We start from the raw sequence: 19,891 nt of genomic DNA, 5'->3' as shown, positions 1-19,891 counted from the left end.
GAGGAGGATCACATGACCAGGCAGCGACGTCACGTGGCATGTAGCAGCAGCAGGCAGCGAGCGTGCCCATCCGGTGTGTTTATGTCGGCGCGCGTGCCCGCGAAGCGCAAGCAGCTCGCGCTCGAAAAACTGTTGAGAGTAAAGTGACGGTTAAAGACGGATAGCTTCAGACATGGGCGCGTGTTGGTGCTGAAACAATGCATTTTAACAACCGTCGATTGATTTAGCATGAGCCGAATTTACAAGAAGGGCCGAATGGTTAGGAACTAGTCAAATTCAGCATTTAAGTAAGTTGATAAAATGTGTCCTGTTTCAACATCTTACAAAATTGAGTGATTTTAAGATGGAGTCTGGGGAGTTTGTCCCCGTCTCATCCCCGGCCTGTAGTTGAGTGAGTAAATGCTGTGTCTTTAACTGATGTTCCAGATCGCGGTGGGTTGTAGTGCAACACGATTTCATCTTTTTTAGTAACTATCAGATACAGATAGTTCCCGGCCATTCAAGTTACCATAAAAAAATTTATCATGAGACCATGTGATAGTGTTCTAAAGGAGGGGGAAGTAAAATATGAACAAAGCTTAATGATTTAAAATGAGACCATTTATCATGCTTATTATGCCTTCATATGTAGTGGTGAGACCTTAAAAAAGGTCATCTTGTAATGTAAAGGAGATTATATCTTGTATTCTTAGAAAACAAGGTCATTTTTATTACTTCAATTAAACAGATTCCAGTGATCTGACGTTTTGTGAACTCAGTAATGATATTTGAATACAACTTTTGGGACAGAGAGAAAGGGATGTTTACCTATAGAAATTATATGGAGTCAGAAATGAGAAGTTCTGCCTTATATTATTGGTATTGGTTTTGCTTCACAGCAAGACAGTGTCGCAGCATCTCTCCTAAATAACTGAAGTAGTGCTGTGTCGGTCGCGAATGTGTCGTTCGAACAAACAGATCTTTTCAGTGAACGAAGTAATCACTTCATGGACTGATTCGTTCCTTTCTCAGTTCAGTTGAGCTCAGCCGTGATCATGCTGGACGGGAGTGGAACTGCCGCGACTCACTCAGAGAACTGTCAGGACGTGATTCTCATTTGCGCTGTGATTCGTTCATGATTCACGAACCTACTGCAGGCAGAGAACTGACGCCGAGGACGTGATTCTCGTTCAGGTACTGTGCTGAAAATGGCGCTGTGTCACCCACCCAGGGCAGAGGAGATGATTCACATTCAGTAACCGTACTGCTAATATTATCGCTGTGTTGCTAACATCCGTGTAGCATCATCTTAAGTGATTTTACTGCACAGTAAAAGTCACTCACGTTCACGAACGGGATTCTCAGCAGCTGCCGTCGCGAACGTGATTCACGTTCAGGCTGATTCAGTGACAGTGCGAATGTGATTCACGTCCTTAGCAGGTCGTTCGCGAACGAGGGACGCCAGGACGTGAATCACGTTCGCCCTGTGATTTGTTCATGATTCGTGAACCTACTGCAGGCAGAGAGGAGGACGTGATTCTCGTTAACGTACTGTACTGAAAGTGGCGCTGTGTCTCTCACTCATGATTCTCATGATTCACGTTCAGTAATGGTACTGCTAAAATTAGCGCTGTGTTGCTAACGTCCGTGTAGCATCATGTTAAGTGATTTTACTGTGCACAGAGGACACTTTCACTGTGTAATAATTTTAGTGCATGTATACCACTCAGAGCAGCACTGCGTCTCCTGTGAATGATTGCGCACTGTCCCTCAGTAAGTGAACGTGAACCTCAGGGCTGAATTATTAACTGAATGACGGATCGTTTGGCTGCTTATCAGTTCAGGGAGTTGGAGAGCAGTGAACGATTCGGTGAGCGAATCTTTTGAACGAATCATTTTACTGAACGGATTCTAGAGATTCAGTTCGGTAAAAAGAACTGTCGTTACCATCACTACACCACACTAACCTGCGCCGCTAGTCCCGCCCCTCACACCCTGAATTTACTCTGATTGGTTTGTGAGTTTGATAACAACCAAAGGCAAGACAGGAGTGAAATGACTGACATAAGACAGGTAACATGTTTTGATTTAACACTGCTGCTTCATCTCCCTTTTCTCCCGGATCACAGATATTTTATAAAATTAATGAATTTAAAAACCTATATATGTATTTTTTAACTGTAAATACTCTAATTTATAAAACTGTACTGTGTAAAACTTTCCCCAGGGTAATTTCATTTTCCTCACGGACCTCTCTACCGCATCAAAAATTTTACTGCCTGTCGTCGTCCTACACATGGCAGCTACATCCAAGAGCTCCTTGCTGACAGTGAAGTGACTTCAGTCCAGCAGACTGTGGTAGCATGTAAGTAGCCTATCAGTTGACCATGTGATTTCTTGTCTATTGATTACTTGATGCTGACTATTGAAATGTCACTTTTCAATAGTATCATATGAGTTATGGAGGAAGTACTCAAATCCTTTATTTATGTGCAAATACTTACAACTACATTTATCACAAGTCTTGCATTCAAAACTTTAATTACCTTAAGCATTAATCTGCTGGAGGTACTTGGATTTTCCAAAGTAAAAGCACAGGTTCTGCAGTCAAATGACCTCTGAGTAGCTCAAGTCTTACAACATACTTTAAATTCTCAAGAACAACTAACAAACGTGACATTATTATTATTATTTTTATTCATTTATTTATGCAAGTTTTCAAGGCTGTTTAGTCAATTGTATTTAATTTTTCATGCTATTCTTTTTGATATGCCCAAAGGTGATTATGGAAGGCCTTCCAGACCCAGATCAGGAACCGGTACCCAGCCCAAGCTCTCTAAGAAGACGAGGAACAACTCCCCATGAACCTCCAGGACATGGGAAGAAACCTCTGGAAAGGCAATTCAGAGAGAGATCCCCTCTCCACGGACGGCTGGGTGTCTATGTGCATTTGTTCTGGGATGTTTGTTTTACACACCTGAGCAATGTATTTTTTTTTTTAATTTAAGAATTTCTTCTTAAATTAAAATTGGCAAACCGGAGCACCCGGGGGAAACCAGTTGTTGCTCAGGGAAAACAAATGCATGTTATTGACCTGAGTTCCTGAGCTGTTTATTTAATTGTATTTAAATTTTCATGCTTTTCTTTTTGATATGCCCAAATGTGATTATGGAAGGCCTTCCAGACCCAGATCAGGAACCGGTACCTGCTATTGTTTTTGTTATGCCTAATTCTTTTTGTTATGGAGGGCCTTGCAGACCAGTTCAGTTCCTGAGAGTGGATCAGGCCAAACAGAATAACCTCCTGAACCAATTCCTCTTTCTCCTCCTCTTGCTCAGGAGATCTTCCAGCTGGGACTTCATGGAGCTTTCTTTCTCCTCCCACTCCTGCTCCTTATCCTGCAGCGTCTTCCGGAGATCCTCTGTGGCCTGAATGAGGGATGTCTTTTCCTCCTCCCATTCCGCCTGGTGACTCTCCAGCCTCTGTTCAACATTCCTCAGAGCAGCTGCGAGGGTTTTATTCTCACATTTCTGCTCATCCAGCTGAGCCAGACAGAGAGCTGTTAAGTTCTGTGTCTCCTCCAGCAGTGAGAGTTTCTCCTGCAGCCAGCAGAGGCGCTCAGTCTCCAGAAGATCTTCTGCCATTCTCAGGGCAGATGTGATCTTCCTGGTTTCCTCTCTGTGCTCCTCAAGCTGGGCTTGATGGGAAGCCTGAGATCTTTCCACAGCCTCCTTTGCTTCCTCTTGCATATCATGCACAGTCTGCTTGAAGTCCTCTGTGGCCTGAATGAGGGATGTCTTTTCCTCCTGCCATTCCACCTGGTGACTCTCCAGCCTCTGTTCAACATTCCTCAGAGCAGCTGCGAGGGTTTTGTTCTTGCATTTCTGCTCATCCAGCTGAGCCAGACAGAGAGCTGTTAAGTTCTGTGTCTCCTCCAGCAGTGAGAGTTTCTCCTGCAGCCAGCAGAGGCGCTCAGTCTCCAGAAGATCTTCTGCCATTCTCAGGGCAGATGTGATCTTCCTGGTTTCCTCTCTGTGCTCCTGAAGCTGGGCTTGATGGGAAGCCTGAGATCTTTCCACAGCCTCCTTTGCTTCCTCTTGCATATCATGCACAGTCCGCTTGAAGTCCTCTGTGGCCTGAATGAGGGATGTCTTTTCCTCCTGCCATTCCACCTGGTGACTCTCCAGCCTCTGTTCAACATTCCTCAGAGCAGCTGCGAGGGTTTTGTTCTTGCATTTCTGCTCATCCAGCTGAGCCAGACAGAGAGCTGTTAAGTTCTGTGTCTCCTCCAGCAGTGAGAGTTTCTCCTGCAGCCAGCAGAGGCGCTCAGTCTCCAGAAGATCTTCTGCCATTCTCAGGGCAGATGTGATCTTCCTGGTTTCCTCTCTGTGCTCCTCAAGCTGGGCTTGATGGGAAGCCTGAGATCTTTCCACAGCCTCCTTTGCTTCCCGTAGCATTTCTTTTCTGTGCTCCTCAAGCTGGGAGATTTTCTCCCTCTGCCAGCAGAGGCGCTCAGTCTCCAGAGAATCTTCTGCCTTTTTAAGGGCAGATGTGAGCTTCTCGGTTTCCTGTCTGTGCGCTTTAAGCAGAGAGATTTTCTCCATCTGCCAGCAGAGGCGCTCAGTCTCCAAAAGATCCTCTGTCTTTTTCAGGGCAGATGCGATCGTCCTGGTTTCTTCAAACAGAGGTTCGGATTCCTCCCGGTCCTCAGAGAGAGGTTCGGATTCCTCCAGGTCCTCAAAGAGAGGTGTGGATTCCTCCAGCTCCTCAGAGAGAGGTTCGGACTCCTCCCGGTCCTCAAAGAGAGGTTCGGACTCCTCCCGGTCCTCAAAGAGAGGTTCGGACTCCTCCCGGTCCTCAAAGAGAGGTTCGGATTCCTCCAGGTCCTCAAAGAGAGGTTCGGACTCCTCCCGGTCCTCAAAGAGAGGTTCGGATTCCTCCAGGTCCTCAAAGAGAGGTTCGGATTCCTCCCGGTCCTCACAGAGAGGTTCGGATTCCTCCCGGTCCTCACAGAGAGGTGTGGATTCCTCCCGGTCTTCACAGAGAGGTGTGGATTCCTCCCGGTCTTCACAGAGAGGTTCGCGTTCCTCCCAGTCCTCAAAGAGAGGTTCAGGTTCCTCCCAGTCCTCAAAGAGAGGTTCAGGTTCCTCCCAGTCCTCAGAGAGAGGTTCAGGTTCCTCCCAGTCCTCAGAGGGAGGTTCAGGTTCCTCCCAGTCCTCAAAGGGAGGTTCAGGTTCCTCCCAGTCCTCAGAGAGAGGTTCGGATTCCTCCATCTCATCCAGTGACTCTCCGGTATTATCTTCGTAGTCTTCAGCCTTCATGCTATTCTTTCCTCTCATGGTGACAGTCTGATTTGAAATGATTTGTATGTGTAAGTCAGATCACCTCAAATGTTTTAACATTCTAGAATTCATGACATCACCGGGGCTTTGATATGTCTTCTTTGATCTCATGCTTGGGTGTTCTTCATTCTGTTGCTATAGCAACAGTGACACTGTTTGTTGTGGTTTACTATAATCTGATGGTGTTTTTTCTCTGTTATGTCAAAGTGTAAATGTGTAAAAGCAAACTATCCAGTCTGATCCCAATTTTGCCAAAACACAGAGTTATAATGTCAAGCACTTTCAAGCACTTAAACTAAATTCCAAGCACTTTTCAGACCTTGAAAACACAACATTGAAACTGAAGCACTTTCAAGGCTTTCAAGCACCCATACGAACCCTGAGGTTTTAATGAGATAATAACTTTTATCAGAACCCTTTAATTCATCTGTCCTTATTGTCTGTCTTCTGATAGTAATGCTGAAAAGTCACAGTGTACAAATAAAGAGGATGTGTTAGGAACAATGGATCAAATGTCAGTTTGTCAATGCACCTGTAACATTCCTGTGTTACAGCCCTGCGGGTCAGCCTGGACCTGGCTGGAGTTAAAATACATAGGAGTTGTTTTATCGAACAGGTGATGAAGATAAATATTAGGAGTAGAGTCAGGTGAGGTGTTGGAGCCCTGACTCGCAGTCTGAAGCTCACATGGAGCTCTGACAGCTAACAGAGTACATGTGCATGATGTATCAATTAGTTAATGGATGATGCAGGCTCTCTCTCACACACACACACACACACACATACAGACACACACAGGTACAGTCGGTGTGTGTATCGGCGGACATACCTTAAGTCAGATGGAGTCACTCAGCCGCCTGCAGCCTCGCCAGGACGCATGTCAGCCTCCTTGGTTCTGTTTCCTGCAGTAACTCTGGATTTTACAGAGTTTATTATTGACTGTGAGGCTTCTGCAGGTTCACTGAGGTCTGCAGAGAGCAAACAGTGACGTGACAGCACGCACAGCTCCGAGAAATGCTGAAATATCGCTGCAATCCTCAACACAACACACCCAACATGTGCGTCTGCTGCTGGGGACACACGGTCCGGAGAGGTGGTCCGCTGTCAACATGACGTTTAATTTACAAAATACTGAGTAAAGTGGGTCAGATTCGATAAATGTTGAGTAAGAATATGTTCCTACTTTTATGTTGGTACTTATAAAAATGTAAAACTTGTGATGTCACTTCTTTAGGTCGCTGATTTTAAATAAACAGTTCAATGAAAATAAATTAAAATAAAATAAAACAAGTAAATAAAATAAAGATAAAAAAATAGAAATATATAAATTGTGATAAAATAAAAAAGTAAAATAGAATACAAAATAAAAAATCAAATAAAAGTAAGATATAATAAAAATAATAATAATAAAGTGAGATCAAATATAACAAAACTAAAACGAATACTTGACCATCTTCACTGTGTTGTTGTCCAACTACAAGTGGACTATAATAAACTATATCAGGTACTGAATTTTGATTGGGTATTTTGATTTTTATGCTATTTTGCGTCCCCTTACGTACTTTTACTTATTTACATTTTTACAATTTATAAAGCATGTATATATAGTATATAAAGTAGCTTCAAAACAATTATCTCCATTTTCACCAGCTGCAACATTAGAAATTAGATAATTGACAGTAGTAACGCTGCAATAAGCTCTGTTGACAGTTTACACATTTACAGACATATTTAGATTATTCTTCTCATCGCATAGAAAACAATGAAAAAGAGATTTGTAGAAAAATATATATTTGATAAGACTGATTATTATTGAGTGAAGTTATTAAAATACAGGAAGCACAATCATTAACATTCAGTTCATTAGTGCATCAGATTAAAGTAAAAAGTAGTTTTACAAACGTCCTCAAACCAAATAAGTTGTGACGTGTCACAGTAACAACAGTCACTTCTGATTAAACTTAGGTTTGCGAACATCCGTGTAGCATTATGTTAAGTGATTTTACTGTGTACAGAGGACACTTTCACTGTGTAATAATTTTAGTGCATGTATACCACTCAGAGCAGCACTGCATCTTCCGTGAATGATCCCTCAGTAAGTGAACGTGAACCTCAGGGCTGAATTATTAACTGAATGACGGATCGTTTGGCTGCTTATCAGTTCAGGGAGTTGGAGAGCAGCGAACGATTCGGTGAACAAATCTTTTGAACAAATCATTTTACCGAACGGATTCTAGAGATTCAGTACAGTAAAAAGAACTGCCGTTCCCATCACTAAACTGAAGTAGATGCCTCTCCCAAGTACTAATGGCTTGCTTTAAAACCTGAAAAAAAACAAAACACAGCATAAAATGGCTCCACGGGGCTCCTTCCTAATCAATTTTAAAATATGTAATTTACACCCTCTATATTGAATACATTGCCTTAAGTGATGTCACTTGAGTCAGAGGGCACCAGTACAAAGAAAGTCATGATTCATTTATGGAGAAACAGTTTGGTTTGGTTAAAAACTAAAATATTGTTATGTGATTCAGATTTGAAGTATAACTTCTATACCCTCCTACACTTAATACATAAATAGTTTTTTGTTTTTTTTTTAACCGCTCAGAGACATGTAGAAGCTAACTTATTTCCAATCTTTTTCATTATTTTTATTTATTCATGTATTGCATGAGTCAATGACATTTCTGAGCTTTGTGTCCTCCAGCTTGTGGCGCTTCTTTTGCACACCCAGTGGCCAAAATTGATTCGGCTTGAGGGCTTTTATCTCTACTTTCATCAGTGTCAAAGTTAAGGCCAGCTTTGTTCTTCCATTTGGTGAGTTCTATGGTGATCTAAAATGTACATGTACAACTTTTTTCCAAGTGTTTAAGAAGAGTGACGTACGCAGTTCCGAGTCTCTCATCAGTTACTTTTTGAACAATGTGTCACAATGACTTTTTTGACCCAAAGCTGAAGTCTAAGCTTTAATAAGCTTCCCTAAAAGCCGTTTCCCTGGGGCGTCATGACATGAAACTGCTTATAAACCTCTTCTGATTGGCATTGCTGACAGGCGGACTTGACAGGTTTCTCTGACAGGCAAGCTGTATCACCGTGTTTCATTAGGCTGTCCACATGCATCTAGTTATATGAAACTGTCAGCTCACACCTCCACCTGCTTCTTATTTATCTACCTCTTCCCTGAACTTGTGTCCGTGCACACTGCTAGGCAACACTATCTCCAGGGTTTATTTAATTTCCATGAATGTCATTTAGAATTTCTCATAATTCACTACTGCAGGGTCATCTGTCAGAGGATTTAATCTGAGGGTGACAAACGGTCCTTCCCCCCGGCTGCAGCCGCCGCTCCAACCGCTCTGTAGCTCATTAATTTCCTGCCCAAATATCAACCCTGTCGTAGCCAACAGAGGGTGGGATGGAGGAAGATCATTTTTCATTATTACATTAATCAAAGCCACATGCAGACACGATTGTAAATCAGGTGGGAGGTGACATTAATCCTGCGGAACCGGTTTGTGAATATCCTGAAACCCGTCTTCCGGTTGTTGCAGTGTTTAAAAAAGTCAATTTATTCCAGTTCTCTATTTTTTTCCCTCCTCTTGTTCAACTCAAAAATGAATGACGCAATGACACAACTGCAGTATTGCGAAAGGCCATACCCACCTACCTATCTTGCAAATGCTTACCACCTTAGTTGGTTTCCATAGATAGAATCACCTAATCTCCAGCAGAGTGATATGTGTCTACCGCTTGTTGGCCTCTTGCTCAAACTTTATCAGAAGTGCCTCATAGAGTTGTCACAAGTGATAAATGAATCATTATCTCGAGTCATGCTAACTACAAGAGAAGGACCATAATTAGTAATCATTTAAAAGGGGACTTAATGTGTTTTTCTCCATGCAAAACCTGCACGAACAGGAGCTCCTCTCTCCCACCGAAAGAACTGCTCCTAAACGCCATGTCAGTTGTCCCGCCTTTAATTCCATGACTTAAGGACATCACGTTGCATTACCATGTCACACTTTTGCCAAATTTATGGGTGTCATTTATGAGTGTTTCAGACAGAGGGGGAATACAGAGCTGTTGCATCGGACAGTATGAGAAAACTCATGTGTTTCATGAGCGTCAAAGCGTGTAAACCTGTGATTATGAACCTGAAAGTGAGCACATCACATTTCCTGTACATAAAAATACATGAACCATCCATTTATTTCTTCTCTGATGGGATATATATAACACTAGCATGTTATGAAATATGACTCATTATCATCGCCATCTGTATAGACTTCTGTGGTCGAGGAGAGGTGCTGCGTGTGCATTTATGCAGTCATTGCTCATGATCTTGTGTCGATGAAGGTTTTAAAGACAGCTGAGAAAGGTCATTTTGTCACATGTTTTAGGCTCATTTCCTACCCCCTCAGCAGCATTCAAGTCGAACGCCATGCAGTTGTAGTATGAAATATATAAATTTTATTATTATTGTTATTTATAGTACACAGAAGTTATGGCTGTAAGCAGTGCCTGTTGCTGTCCTCTGCTCCTTTGCCCACTTTGTTATCACCCGGTCCTTGTGTGCGCGGCGTAATCATCGGAGAATGGAAACTTTTTGAGACGGGAAAGTGCCGTTCCGACGAGATTAGAAACAAGGAAGCAAAGAAAATGACAGTAAGCACCATTAAGGAAACTTGTGGGATGACTCTGCAAACATGTAGCAGAAGTGCTTGGTTCATACTGTACCAAAAGCAGTGGTCATTGTTGGCATGAAACTTCAGGAACGCCTCCTGACATTTCTTTACATTTTGATCACATTACATGAATTTCACTACCTATTTCACAGAGATACAATTGTATTTACAAGTAGAATAACACATTCTTTATTTGTAATGTCCCGTCATCCATTTATAGACTTTGTTACTGTGGCAGCCCGTTAAATGTTAGTTTGTTACTTTGGGCCATTTGTGACATCTCCAGCTGAGTTGACGTTGCCGTGGGAGACTCCATGCCACCCTTGGGGAGCGCCCTTCGGCAGAGTGTGGCTGTCAGTCTCTTCCTGAACACTTTACACAGGAACACGTAGATAAGCGGGTCCAGACATACGTTAGTGGCCGACAGCCACAGGGTGGTTTCCTTGGCGATGTAAAGTGCATTCTGTGCCCGGCATAAACCCGCCAAGCTGCCGGTTTGGGTCAGAGTGTAGGGGACACGGGCAAAGTGAAAGGGGGCGAAGCAGACGAAAAACACCCCCACCACCACAAAGACCTTTGCTTTAGTCCTGCGACTGGCTGCTTGAGACCTGCTCTTTGAGGCTTTGTATGACTCATAAACCTTTTTGCTGATGAACGTGTAGCAAACCACCATCAAGGCCAGAGTGCCCCAGAACACCACCTGCAAGCACACACATATAAGAACTAAATGTGAAGTGGGACAGTGGTTTCTCAGTTGCTCTCACAGCAAGTTTCAGTCAGCTGTAGTGTCACTATTTCAATAATGCTACAGCATCTAGTGCACAGTACTTAAATGTACTTACATCACAGTGCAGATATTTCAAAAGGGTAAAGTGCAACACTGTCTAAATGTACTTGTTCTCTTAAAAATGCCCAACTTTTTAAAGCATAAATTGACATGTTCAGGGCCTGGTACAATAAAGGTTTTTGTTCTCTGCAGCCAAATCCCTCATTTTTGATGGGCGTGAATTTTGTATAACTCGCTCATGTTAATGACATTAAGGCCTAAATTTATGCATAATTAAAGGTATTGGCACTCTTAGTGACAGATTGCTGCTGGCTGTCTAGCTACAGAGAGAAAAATGGAGGTTATTCGAGCTGGTTGAGACAGTTACTATGTTCATGTTTATTATACAGTGTATGGTCTGTGCAATAAATGTGTAACAGAGGAGAAACAGCTAGCCTGTTTTTGTCCAATAGCCAAATCAACCAGTGCCTCTAGAGCTCACCAACATGTCATGCTGTGGTGTTGTTAGGTTAAGACATACAAAAAATCAAGCTTATAAGAAGAAATAGTCCGACACAAAATCTACACATAAACGAATCTGTGTGTGTTTTTTTTATACTTCAGGCTTTGTATTGAAGGATTGCTCTCTGTTGATTAGTCTGCTTTAGATGCACCAGAAGGCTGATTTTGTAACTATTCCTTTATTTCAATAGCTACCTGACAGAAGTAGTTGATTCCCTCATGCCAGATCAGGCCGGCTCTGCTCTTCATGGAGGTGCACTTCAGCCTGCCTCCAGAGACCTTTGGCGGCTGGTCACTCAGAATGGTGTTGGGTAACGCTATAGATAACATCACCACCCAGACGACGGCACTCAGCACCTGGCCCACACGCACCTTCTGCAGCGGACACTTCCCAAAGGGCTTGACGATCTTCAGGTAGCGGTCCAGGCTGATGAGGCCCAGCAAGAGGATGCTGATGTACATGGTGATGTAGAAGAGGACCGCGGAGTATCGGCAGTAGAAGGCGCGTAGCTGCCAGGAGCCCACGCCTGCATCGCTCAAGACTCTCAGAGGGATGGTCAGAGTCATCAGCAGGTCAGCCACCACCTGGTAATGAAGGATTTTTATTTTTCTTTCATTTTGCTCTGCACTGACAACACATGTAAAGCAAAAGCCTGCGTGTCTTACCACATTTTTTAGAAAGACGACAAACGTCGAGGTGCTGGGGATGTTGAAGAAGATCCAGGCAGCCAGGGAATTCAGTATCAGGGCGACTATAAAGAGGATGCTGTACAGGCAGGGGAACACCACAGCTGTCACACTGGTGTCCCGGACACACTTACTGACGACTGAAGTGTTTGACAGGGTGGTGTTCATCTTCTGATCTTTTGGGGGACCTTCGGAAGGGTGAGAGAGAAGAAAGGAGATAAAATGAGAGTAAGATTGTCACAGAGGGTATAAATGCACAGTGAAGACATGTAAACACATAAACAATCTTTGCGTAGAGGGAACTGTGTATGTGTTGTTTCCAGAGCTAATATATATGCAAATATCAATCCTGCACGCAAATGTTAAGATACAAATAAGTTGTGTTTGGACGAATGTGTCTGTGACATTATTGTCAAAGGAGAACTGACTGTTCTGAAGTTTATGGTGGTGAAACCACCAGTTCAGTTCAGAATGCACAGATACGCTTAATATACAGTGATGAAGGCGCCTAACAACCAGTGGAGGAAGAAGTATATTCATACATACAGATTCATGCTAACAGTGAAGTAAGTTAGGCAGGTAAAAGTATGTAACCAATATCTTGAATATGTACTCAATGCACAAAAAATGTCCACTATGACTGTCAGGATGTTACTGCTTCAGCAGTGACAGTGAGCTGACGCCCACGAAGGATTATTCTCATCATGGATTTATCGGCTGATTATTGTCTTAACTGATTGATTGTTCAGTCTGTAAGAATTCTGAAATAGTAAGGAAAATATCATTACAATTGCCACAACGCTTGTTTTGTCCAACCCATAATGACAAAAAAAAAATATTCGCAAATATTCAAATTAAAGTGAAGTAACTGAAAGTTAAAGAAGCAAAGCCTCAGATTAAAAAAAGAAGAAAAAAAAAGAATGGAGCCATTAAATGTTACATTCCAATCAACGAGCTCTTCCAGCTATACTTGTATGTACTTTTAAGTGGTCTAATTACAAGAAAACATTACATTTTATGATGCTCTTTAAATTTATTTTCTATTCAAAAATTGTAATTTGTGAAGTAACCAGAAAGTAGTGTGTCTATGTAGTGTAGTAAAAATAGCAAAAATTTCCAAAATAGAAATTGCATTCAAAGAAAAGAGTAGAAATAATTTGTCGACCTTAAATGCACAGATGATTCTGCTGTTTGTAATGAAATAAAGATTCTTCTTCTTTGTCCCCCTCTCCTTCTTATTCACACCGCTCCCGTCTAACAAAGTCCTGCATTGGTTCATTTAGGATTCTCCTCCTGTCTGACAGTATATCTGCTGGTGTGTCTGTCTTTACATTGAAAAACCGTCACAGCTTAGATAACTCTGAGGCCAGGAGCAGGCGCCATGGTAACCCACATGTGCTGCACTCTTCAACTATTTTAGTTCACATTAATATTAATTAGGTCTGCTGCAGCGACCGTTACACTAAATCTATCATTGTAGCTTAATCCGGTGTATTCTCAAGAAGACTTGTAAAGCCAGTGACTGAGTCTTACCTTCTTGTCGTTTCCTTATCGTCTGTGACTGTGGGGCATGTGAGAAACGATAAATAGAGGAATGAAAAAATTGTCATTTAAAAAAAAACAAAAAAAAAAAAACAAACACAGAAGTGAAATTTCCAATTTCCCCTTTCTCTTTCCCATCCACAGGAAAGAAATGAAACACTAGAAAACCCAAAATGAAATACTTATGTGTTCTTTAGTAGAAAGTTCAAACTTATGCTGACCTAATGAGGTTCCAGCCTCTCTGTCCTTCTCCCCACTTCTCTCGCTCTTTAAGCGTGTGTGTGTGTTTGATGCTCTTACAATGGGTGGTCTCTCAGAGCTACTGTGTGGCTGTCTTGTCACAATCCCAATGAGTTTGCCAGTCTTCCTCCGGGTGAAAGACCCTTTCCTTCCTCGCTTCCTGTTCCAATTGTCCGGCGAGAGGCTTGTTCTGCTCCGTGCCAGGCCCCCTTCCTCCGCGAGCTTGCGTCAGTCTCTGTAGCTCTTGACAGGCGAACACCAAAGCCATGGACTCATTTCACGACCCACATCTACAGACCTCCTGCAGGCCCTCCCCGCTCCCGCCCCCCCATCCTGTGGCTTATTTACTCCACCTCTATCTGCCTGTCTCTGCTCGTGATGAGACTCTTCTCGTGTGCTGTGCGTCTGTTGCACAATAGAGTACTTTGTGCTGAATGCCATTTCGTTTTACATAGAACTACCAAAACCAGATTTACAACGTTTTTGTCTGTGTCAAACGCAGCACATGACAAAAACAGTGTATGATTGACTGACCAGTTCCTTCCCCTCATATCTGAACACGTTTCCTTGAGTTTTAATTCCCCATTGTGGTCTCTTGATAAAAATAGTGCACTCTGAGAACAACACGACACGATTTCCGGTGCAATCTTCCTTGGAGCATGGCCTCGCGATGACCAATGGGAAACCACATGGCTGAGAGATGACGTGCACGTATTTACAACAGGCCCCCCCACTGAACTTTGAACTTATGTGACAGAGTAACTTGTTGTTGTTGTTTGATCAGAATCTGTTTAAATGAAAATGACGCAGATCCATGTGGCTTCCAGACTTAAAGGAGACATAATGCTCAGTTTCAGGTTCCTCGTTTCATTCTGAGTGACCTCTAGAACAGGTTTACATGCTTTAATGGTCAGAGGACACATCCGGTTTCTTATATGGTCCAGTGCTGCAGCTTTAGAATTAGAATGTCAATATGAAACAGTAACAGCTTTTGCTCAACCACATCACACTATACCGAAAGATAAACCTCTCGTCACCGCATGTCACCACATGTACCGGCAGTCAGGTTTTCTGTTCCAGAATCACAAACTGCACAAATCCTTCAAGGAAACATTTACACATTTTGCATTTATTTTTGGATTGATCACCACATTAGACAAAATCATGGCACATTTGTTTCATTTGTATTTTCCAGCTGAACACAATCTTTACAGAGGACACACACATACACACCGGTGAACTAACGTGAGCTTCCTTTCTTTACTCTGCACAGCAACCTTCTATGCTAAGTGCTGATTAGCACGCTGCAAACTGATGACATTGGCTGATAAATAGCTTGCAAACATATCTGCAGCACCCTTAGATACATTTTTACGTGACGCACACAAGCATTGTACAATTCCAGTGTGAGATGCAAATGTTAACAAGCTTCAACTGAGCTCGCTTTGCATGGCAGCTTCACTGATGGTCTCTGTTTGCCTCTGACTGTCAACTCCCAGAACTACTTTAAAACTGTGTTTTGTCGACACGTACAACAGCATCGTATCACCGGCTCCTTACTGTTTATCTCATCCATCCTTATTGCGTTTCCTGTTAATGGTCTTCTCTTCAAGCTATTTAGAGCAACACTTTGACAAGACACCAAACAGCGCAGCACACCACTTAAGAAATTAAATACAACAAACAGCACAATCTTGATATACACATGAAACAATGATCTGACATTTAATCTTGAAACCCTACAGTGACATATGAGCTCAGCCTATAACATAACATTTTCAGAGTGGAAGTATTAAGCAGAAGTATGAAGATCCTTTCCTGAGGTAAGAGGGTCGTTATCACACTGTGAAAATACTCCACTATGAATAAAAGCTGTACATTACTTAAAGGTGCAATATAGAAGACTTTTAGTTGAAAAGTTAACTAAAATTATCAACAAAATATGAAGAACAACCGGTCCAACATTCCTGTGTTAGCAGTATAGACACTCACACTCCCCTGATGCTACGAGCTCCCAGTCTGCACCACTAGATTCACAGCTAATTGAGCTAAATAGCTAACTGCAGCTACGGTTGTTTTGAGTATGAATTCGACAGGTGGCCGATTCTTACAGACCCCAACATTTTTTTGAATAATACATCTACAGGGCATATAGATATATGTATCTCTGTTCCAGCTTCTTACAAGGTCTGTTAGCTAATAGTATAACGCTGTCGGTATCACATGGTATCTGTGTTTTGTCAGCGTCTGTTTTCATGAAATGATCGCAAAAACATTTGTCAATAGCTTCCAGGTCGTTTGACCCATCGACTCAAAGTCAATACCGAGATGTCTTCCAATACTGGTTGAATGAGACACACCTCTTTTTTATTAGATTTTAGTGGAACCACTATTTTTCATGATTTTTCAGTAGCTTCTAGGTCATGCTAGTGAGCAACAGCGATATTAACGTTTTCTAGCTGGCATTAGCAATGCTAATGTTTGCTTAAAATTCACTTGACATTTTATGGAAACATGGCTACCGTCAGAGCAATGTAAAAAAAAGTACCATATTTGTCTCTGAAATTTAGGAGTTGGAGTTGAAATATGAAATTTAAGTAATGGAAATACTCAATTAAAGTACACATACCTGTACTTAAGTGTTCTTATGTACTTGAATGTACTACTTTCTCTGTCGAGACTGCAAAGAATGACATGGGCCCGTTTTGCATCATTAACGTCAGCTTCTCCTTGAACTCCCTGCACAGAAAGACGTACAGAAGCGGGTTCATACAGATGTTTGTGGTAGCGAACCAGAGGCTGACTTCCTTGGCCAGCCTGCTTATTATGTAGCGGCAGCTGTCGTGGGACGAGAAGACGACTTGTTGAAAGGTGTACGGGATCCTGACTATGTGGTACGGTCCGAATGACACAAAGAACACAATGACAACGAGAAAAACACGCAGCTTGATCTTCTGCTTTCCCTGGTTGTTGTTGCTGCCGGAGTTTCTAAAAGACTGGATCACCTTGTGTGTAATGCAAATATAGCAAACCGCAACGACCACACTGACAAGCCAGAAGAACACATTCAGGTAAATCACGACGCTCTCGTGGAAGTCAAGTCCGGCCGGTCCTTTCAGCTTCATACATGTGCTGATAGTTGTCAGATTGTCTACTGATCCGTTAGTTAAGATGATATTTGGTAAAGCCGTGCTTCCTAAGTGTATCACCCAGACTGAGCATGACACCACTTTGCCGAAGGTCAGATTACCAAACATCTTGCTCTGGGGTGTCATGATCTTGAAGAAGCGGTCCAGACTTATCACACCCAGCAGAGTGATACATGTGTACAGTGTGCTGTAGAAAATGGGACTGACATAACAGTTAATGACGTAAGTTGTTTTCGATACGTTCTCCAGGTCACCCGCGCCTTTGAGCGGGAGGATCAGGGTCATGATGATATCAGCGGCTACGAGGTTTTTCAGGTACAACACGAAGGTGGTGGTGGACTTGAGGTGCAGAGACACCCAGGCTGCCGCGCCGTTCAGCAACAGAGCGACAGGGAACATCAGGAAGTAGAGAATCGGGACGGCGTTCGGGTTGTAATTGAAGCCGGTGCAGCCCAAGTCATTCTGAGATGTTTGGTTGGATGACATCGCTGTACCTGAGGAAAATGTCTGAAAACACAGAAATTCAACTTGTTAGGAAGCGTCAGCCTTTATGTCGGCAGGGAACAAATCAGATTCTCCCTCTGAACAAGTGCCATTTCATTCAGTATCATTTAGACAGCTGACTGATTCCAACACTGTGAGAGGGATCATTCAACAGCAAATATTTTGTCTGCATTAAATCAATGTCTTTTATTCCATCTTCATAAAATCAGAGATGCGGACTGAGTTGCGTCTCCACTCACTGTGCTGGTTAGTGTCAAAGAGAAGATCGGCACGTTCATCCACCGTCCGTCACTTCTCCCGGTCAGGGTGGCAGGCAGAGCAAAGCAAAGGGAGCAGTGTGCTGTTGATGGTGTTTACCACACGACAGTGTAAACACATTTGTTTTGAAACAATCGTGTTATTATGAGCTTTTCTATTATACATGCATGCAGCTTTCCAACACTTCTATTTGGTGATATATGGGTTGATTAGCAAACAAAAAATATCCTGATACATAACATATCTCAGTTTTCTAATCAAATCAAGTTATTTTTGCACTTCAGAGAATAATAATTAGGGTATTATGGAAGATTATCGCAAACATTTTTTTTAATGTGCACTCGGAAAAGTTATATTTAGAATATTGATGAGATAACAACACAAAATTCAGAAATATCTATCTTCTCCATAAGTGAATGAACATGCTGTTTTTCAAGGGAAAATAAGATCCCAGAACACCATTTGATGCTAGAAAGGTGGCAGGGTCCGCCACATATAAAGAAAAGTAAAACAGAATGAAAATGTGTTGTCCTTTAAGGTCAATTTGTTCATTCAGTCATGAAAAGTTTGTTAATTTAGTTTGTTCAGGCATGACAATCAATCAGTGGAGATTTCCTCCCTCTGATTAATAACAATTTTGATCATGCTGCCATAAAATTTTTTTTTAAAAAATGCTTCAGGCACTAAGAATGAAAATAATAACTGTACAGAAACAGTCAATCTTCTTGCTGATGGTCTTCTTTACAGTGTGTAGCACATACAGATAAATATAAACTCATTAAGACATTCCAGAATAATCCAGTTGTTTTCTCGCTGTGCTTTTTTTTTTTTTTTTTTTTTTTTTTACGTCCTCATGAGCATTTTAACTACAACATCCAAACCTTGTGATGCAGTCGCAGCCTAGATAGAAACACATTTTGATAGTAACTTACATTGGATGTCTCGATTCTCTCAGTCTCGGTCACAGAGCTGCATGAAGACATATGTGACAGTGACTCTGATCTGATACAGTAGGTGTTTAAAGAAACACTGTGAATTTACCTAGCAAACAAATCAACATTTGAGCTGTGATCGGACAGGCAATATATCAGGAGGTATGCAAAAATAGGAAAAGCTCAGTGGTCCTTTCGCCAAAAGCAAGAACAAATGTCACACAGCCAGCCCACAGTCCAAACACAGACAGGATGAGGGAGGAATGGGATCTTTTTTTTTTTTTTTTAAACTTCCTTCAGTCTGCACATGAATCTCCTGCCTCGACTTTAAGATGGAGCTGATAAAGTAAGCGTTGAGGTTGTTTTAAGACATGACAGCCCCTGCATGTGTGATATTACGTGCACTGAGTCATTAGCTTAACAAATGTTACCCCCGTACCCTTCTCTCTGAGCATCATTTGGAAAGCTTAATACACACCATTTGTTTCCTTGCTCACCAGGGTTGTGTTGGTTGTTACCGGCAGATGAAAATACATTTTCCTTACAGAAAGACTGAAGCAGCAACTGATCATTCAGTGATTTAGAACTCTTAACAGACGGGTTATTTTTGTTTTATATTTTTCTCTTTCTGTGCTCTTCAACTCTTGTTTGTTGATGGGCTAATTGATCGCATGATAGAAAGCTATGAATATGACCCTTTACACTGACATCTTGTAATAGAATAAAAAATTAAAAACTGAAAATACCTAAAGTGAAATTATTTTAAAAGTTGATTCTGCAGCAACTGTTGCAGTGACAGCATGTGACCAACAGGTGGCCTCACTGGTTAAAGCCTCATTAAAAGCACTAACAGGCTTTAAAGGAGCTCATTTAAACACAGGAAGTGCAACAGCTGAAGAAAACTGAATTGAATTTCAATTCTGCTTCAATCCGACCAGTTAGAAATCTAAGATAATGTTTCAGTGACCAAAACGATGTGTGTGTGTGTGTGTGTTGTGGTGACGCCTTTTATTTCACTGCTGTTTGTTACTAAAAATAAATTAACTTTTAACCTTTTTTTATCCATTATTTTGTTCCCTTGAAGAGAAATATGAAGTCCAGCAATGTTGCAGGCAATATAAGGAATGATGATGAAGAAGATGGTCTTAAACAAACAGTGATGGAATGAAACTACATGCATTTGCTCAGGTACGTGTGCTTTACTTGAGTATTTCCATTTCCTCTTACGCCATGCATCCACTCCACTCCACTTTTTACACCACTAGCTTGATTTAATAACTTCAGT

The 19,891-nt window shown here is 41.9% G+C and overlaps 3 protein-coding genes and 1 long non-coding RNA gene across 6 annotated transcripts; 1 reads left to right on the top strand and 3 right to left on the bottom strand.

Annotated features, from left to right (window-relative positions):
- Nucleotides 1–154: 154 nt before the first annotated feature.
- LOC119031764 lies at nt 155–3,020 on the top strand. Its single transcript, XR_005078698.1, has 3 exons — nt 155–287; nt 2,207–2,344; nt 2,759–3,020. It is a non-coding gene; the product is annotated as an uncharacterized LOC119031764 (long non-coding RNA).
- Nucleotides 2,654–5,835, bottom strand: LOC119031717 (trichohyalin-like). The gene is made up of 2 exons (XM_037120372.1): nt 5,247–5,835; nt 2,654–5,216 (listed from the first exon to the last, which is right to left on the bottom strand). The coding sequence occupies exons 1-2, from the start codon at nt 5,316–5,318 to the stop codon at nt 3,261–3,263; spliced, it is 2,028 nt and encodes a 675-aa protein (XP_036976267.1). The 5' UTR covers nt 5,319–5,835; the 3' UTR covers nt 2,654–3,260.
- A 2,352-nt stretch (nt 5,836–8,187) lies between these two features.
- On the bottom strand, nt 8,188–14,034 carry LOC119031750 (P2Y purinoceptor 13-like). 3 transcript variants are annotated; one of them, XM_037120433.1, is made up of 5 exons: nt 13,745–14,034; nt 13,515–13,542; nt 11,961–12,169; nt 11,490–11,879; nt 8,188–10,706 (listed from the first exon to the last, which is right to left on the bottom strand). In XM_037120433.1, exons 3-5 carry the CDS (start codon nt 12,147–12,149, stop codon nt 10,233–10,235), a joined length of 1,053 nt encoding a protein of 350 aa, XP_036976328.1. In that variant the 5' UTR covers nt 12,150–12,169; nt 13,515–13,542; nt 13,745–14,034; the 3' UTR covers nt 8,188–10,232. The 3 variants fall into 3 exon arrangements, with proteins under 3 accessions (XP_036976328.1, XP_036976318.1, XP_036976335.1); XM_037120423.1 differs by having other exon boundaries at nt 13,824–14,033; XM_037120440.1 differs by lacking the exon at nt 13,515–13,542 and having other exon boundaries at nt 13,824–14,034.
- A 1,900-nt stretch (nt 14,035–15,934) lies between these two features.
- On the bottom strand, nt 15,935–17,398 carry LOC119008676 (P2Y purinoceptor 13-like). Its single transcript, XM_037079273.1, has one exon. It carries the CDS (start codon nt 17,396–17,398, stop codon nt 16,409–16,411), a length of 990 nt encoding a protein of 329 aa, XP_036935168.1. The 3' UTR covers nt 15,935–16,408.
- Nucleotides 17,399–19,891: the final 2,493 nt, after the last annotated feature.

This window comes from Acanthopagrus latus, chromosome 2 (assembly GCF_904848185.1).
Source record: "Acanthopagrus latus isolate v.2019 chromosome 2, fAcaLat1.1, whole genome shotgun sequence".
NCBI lineage: Eukaryota > Metazoa > Chordata > Actinopteri > Spariformes > Sparidae > Acanthopagrus > Acanthopagrus latus.
This window is presented reverse-complemented; position numbering and strand designations above follow the sequence as displayed.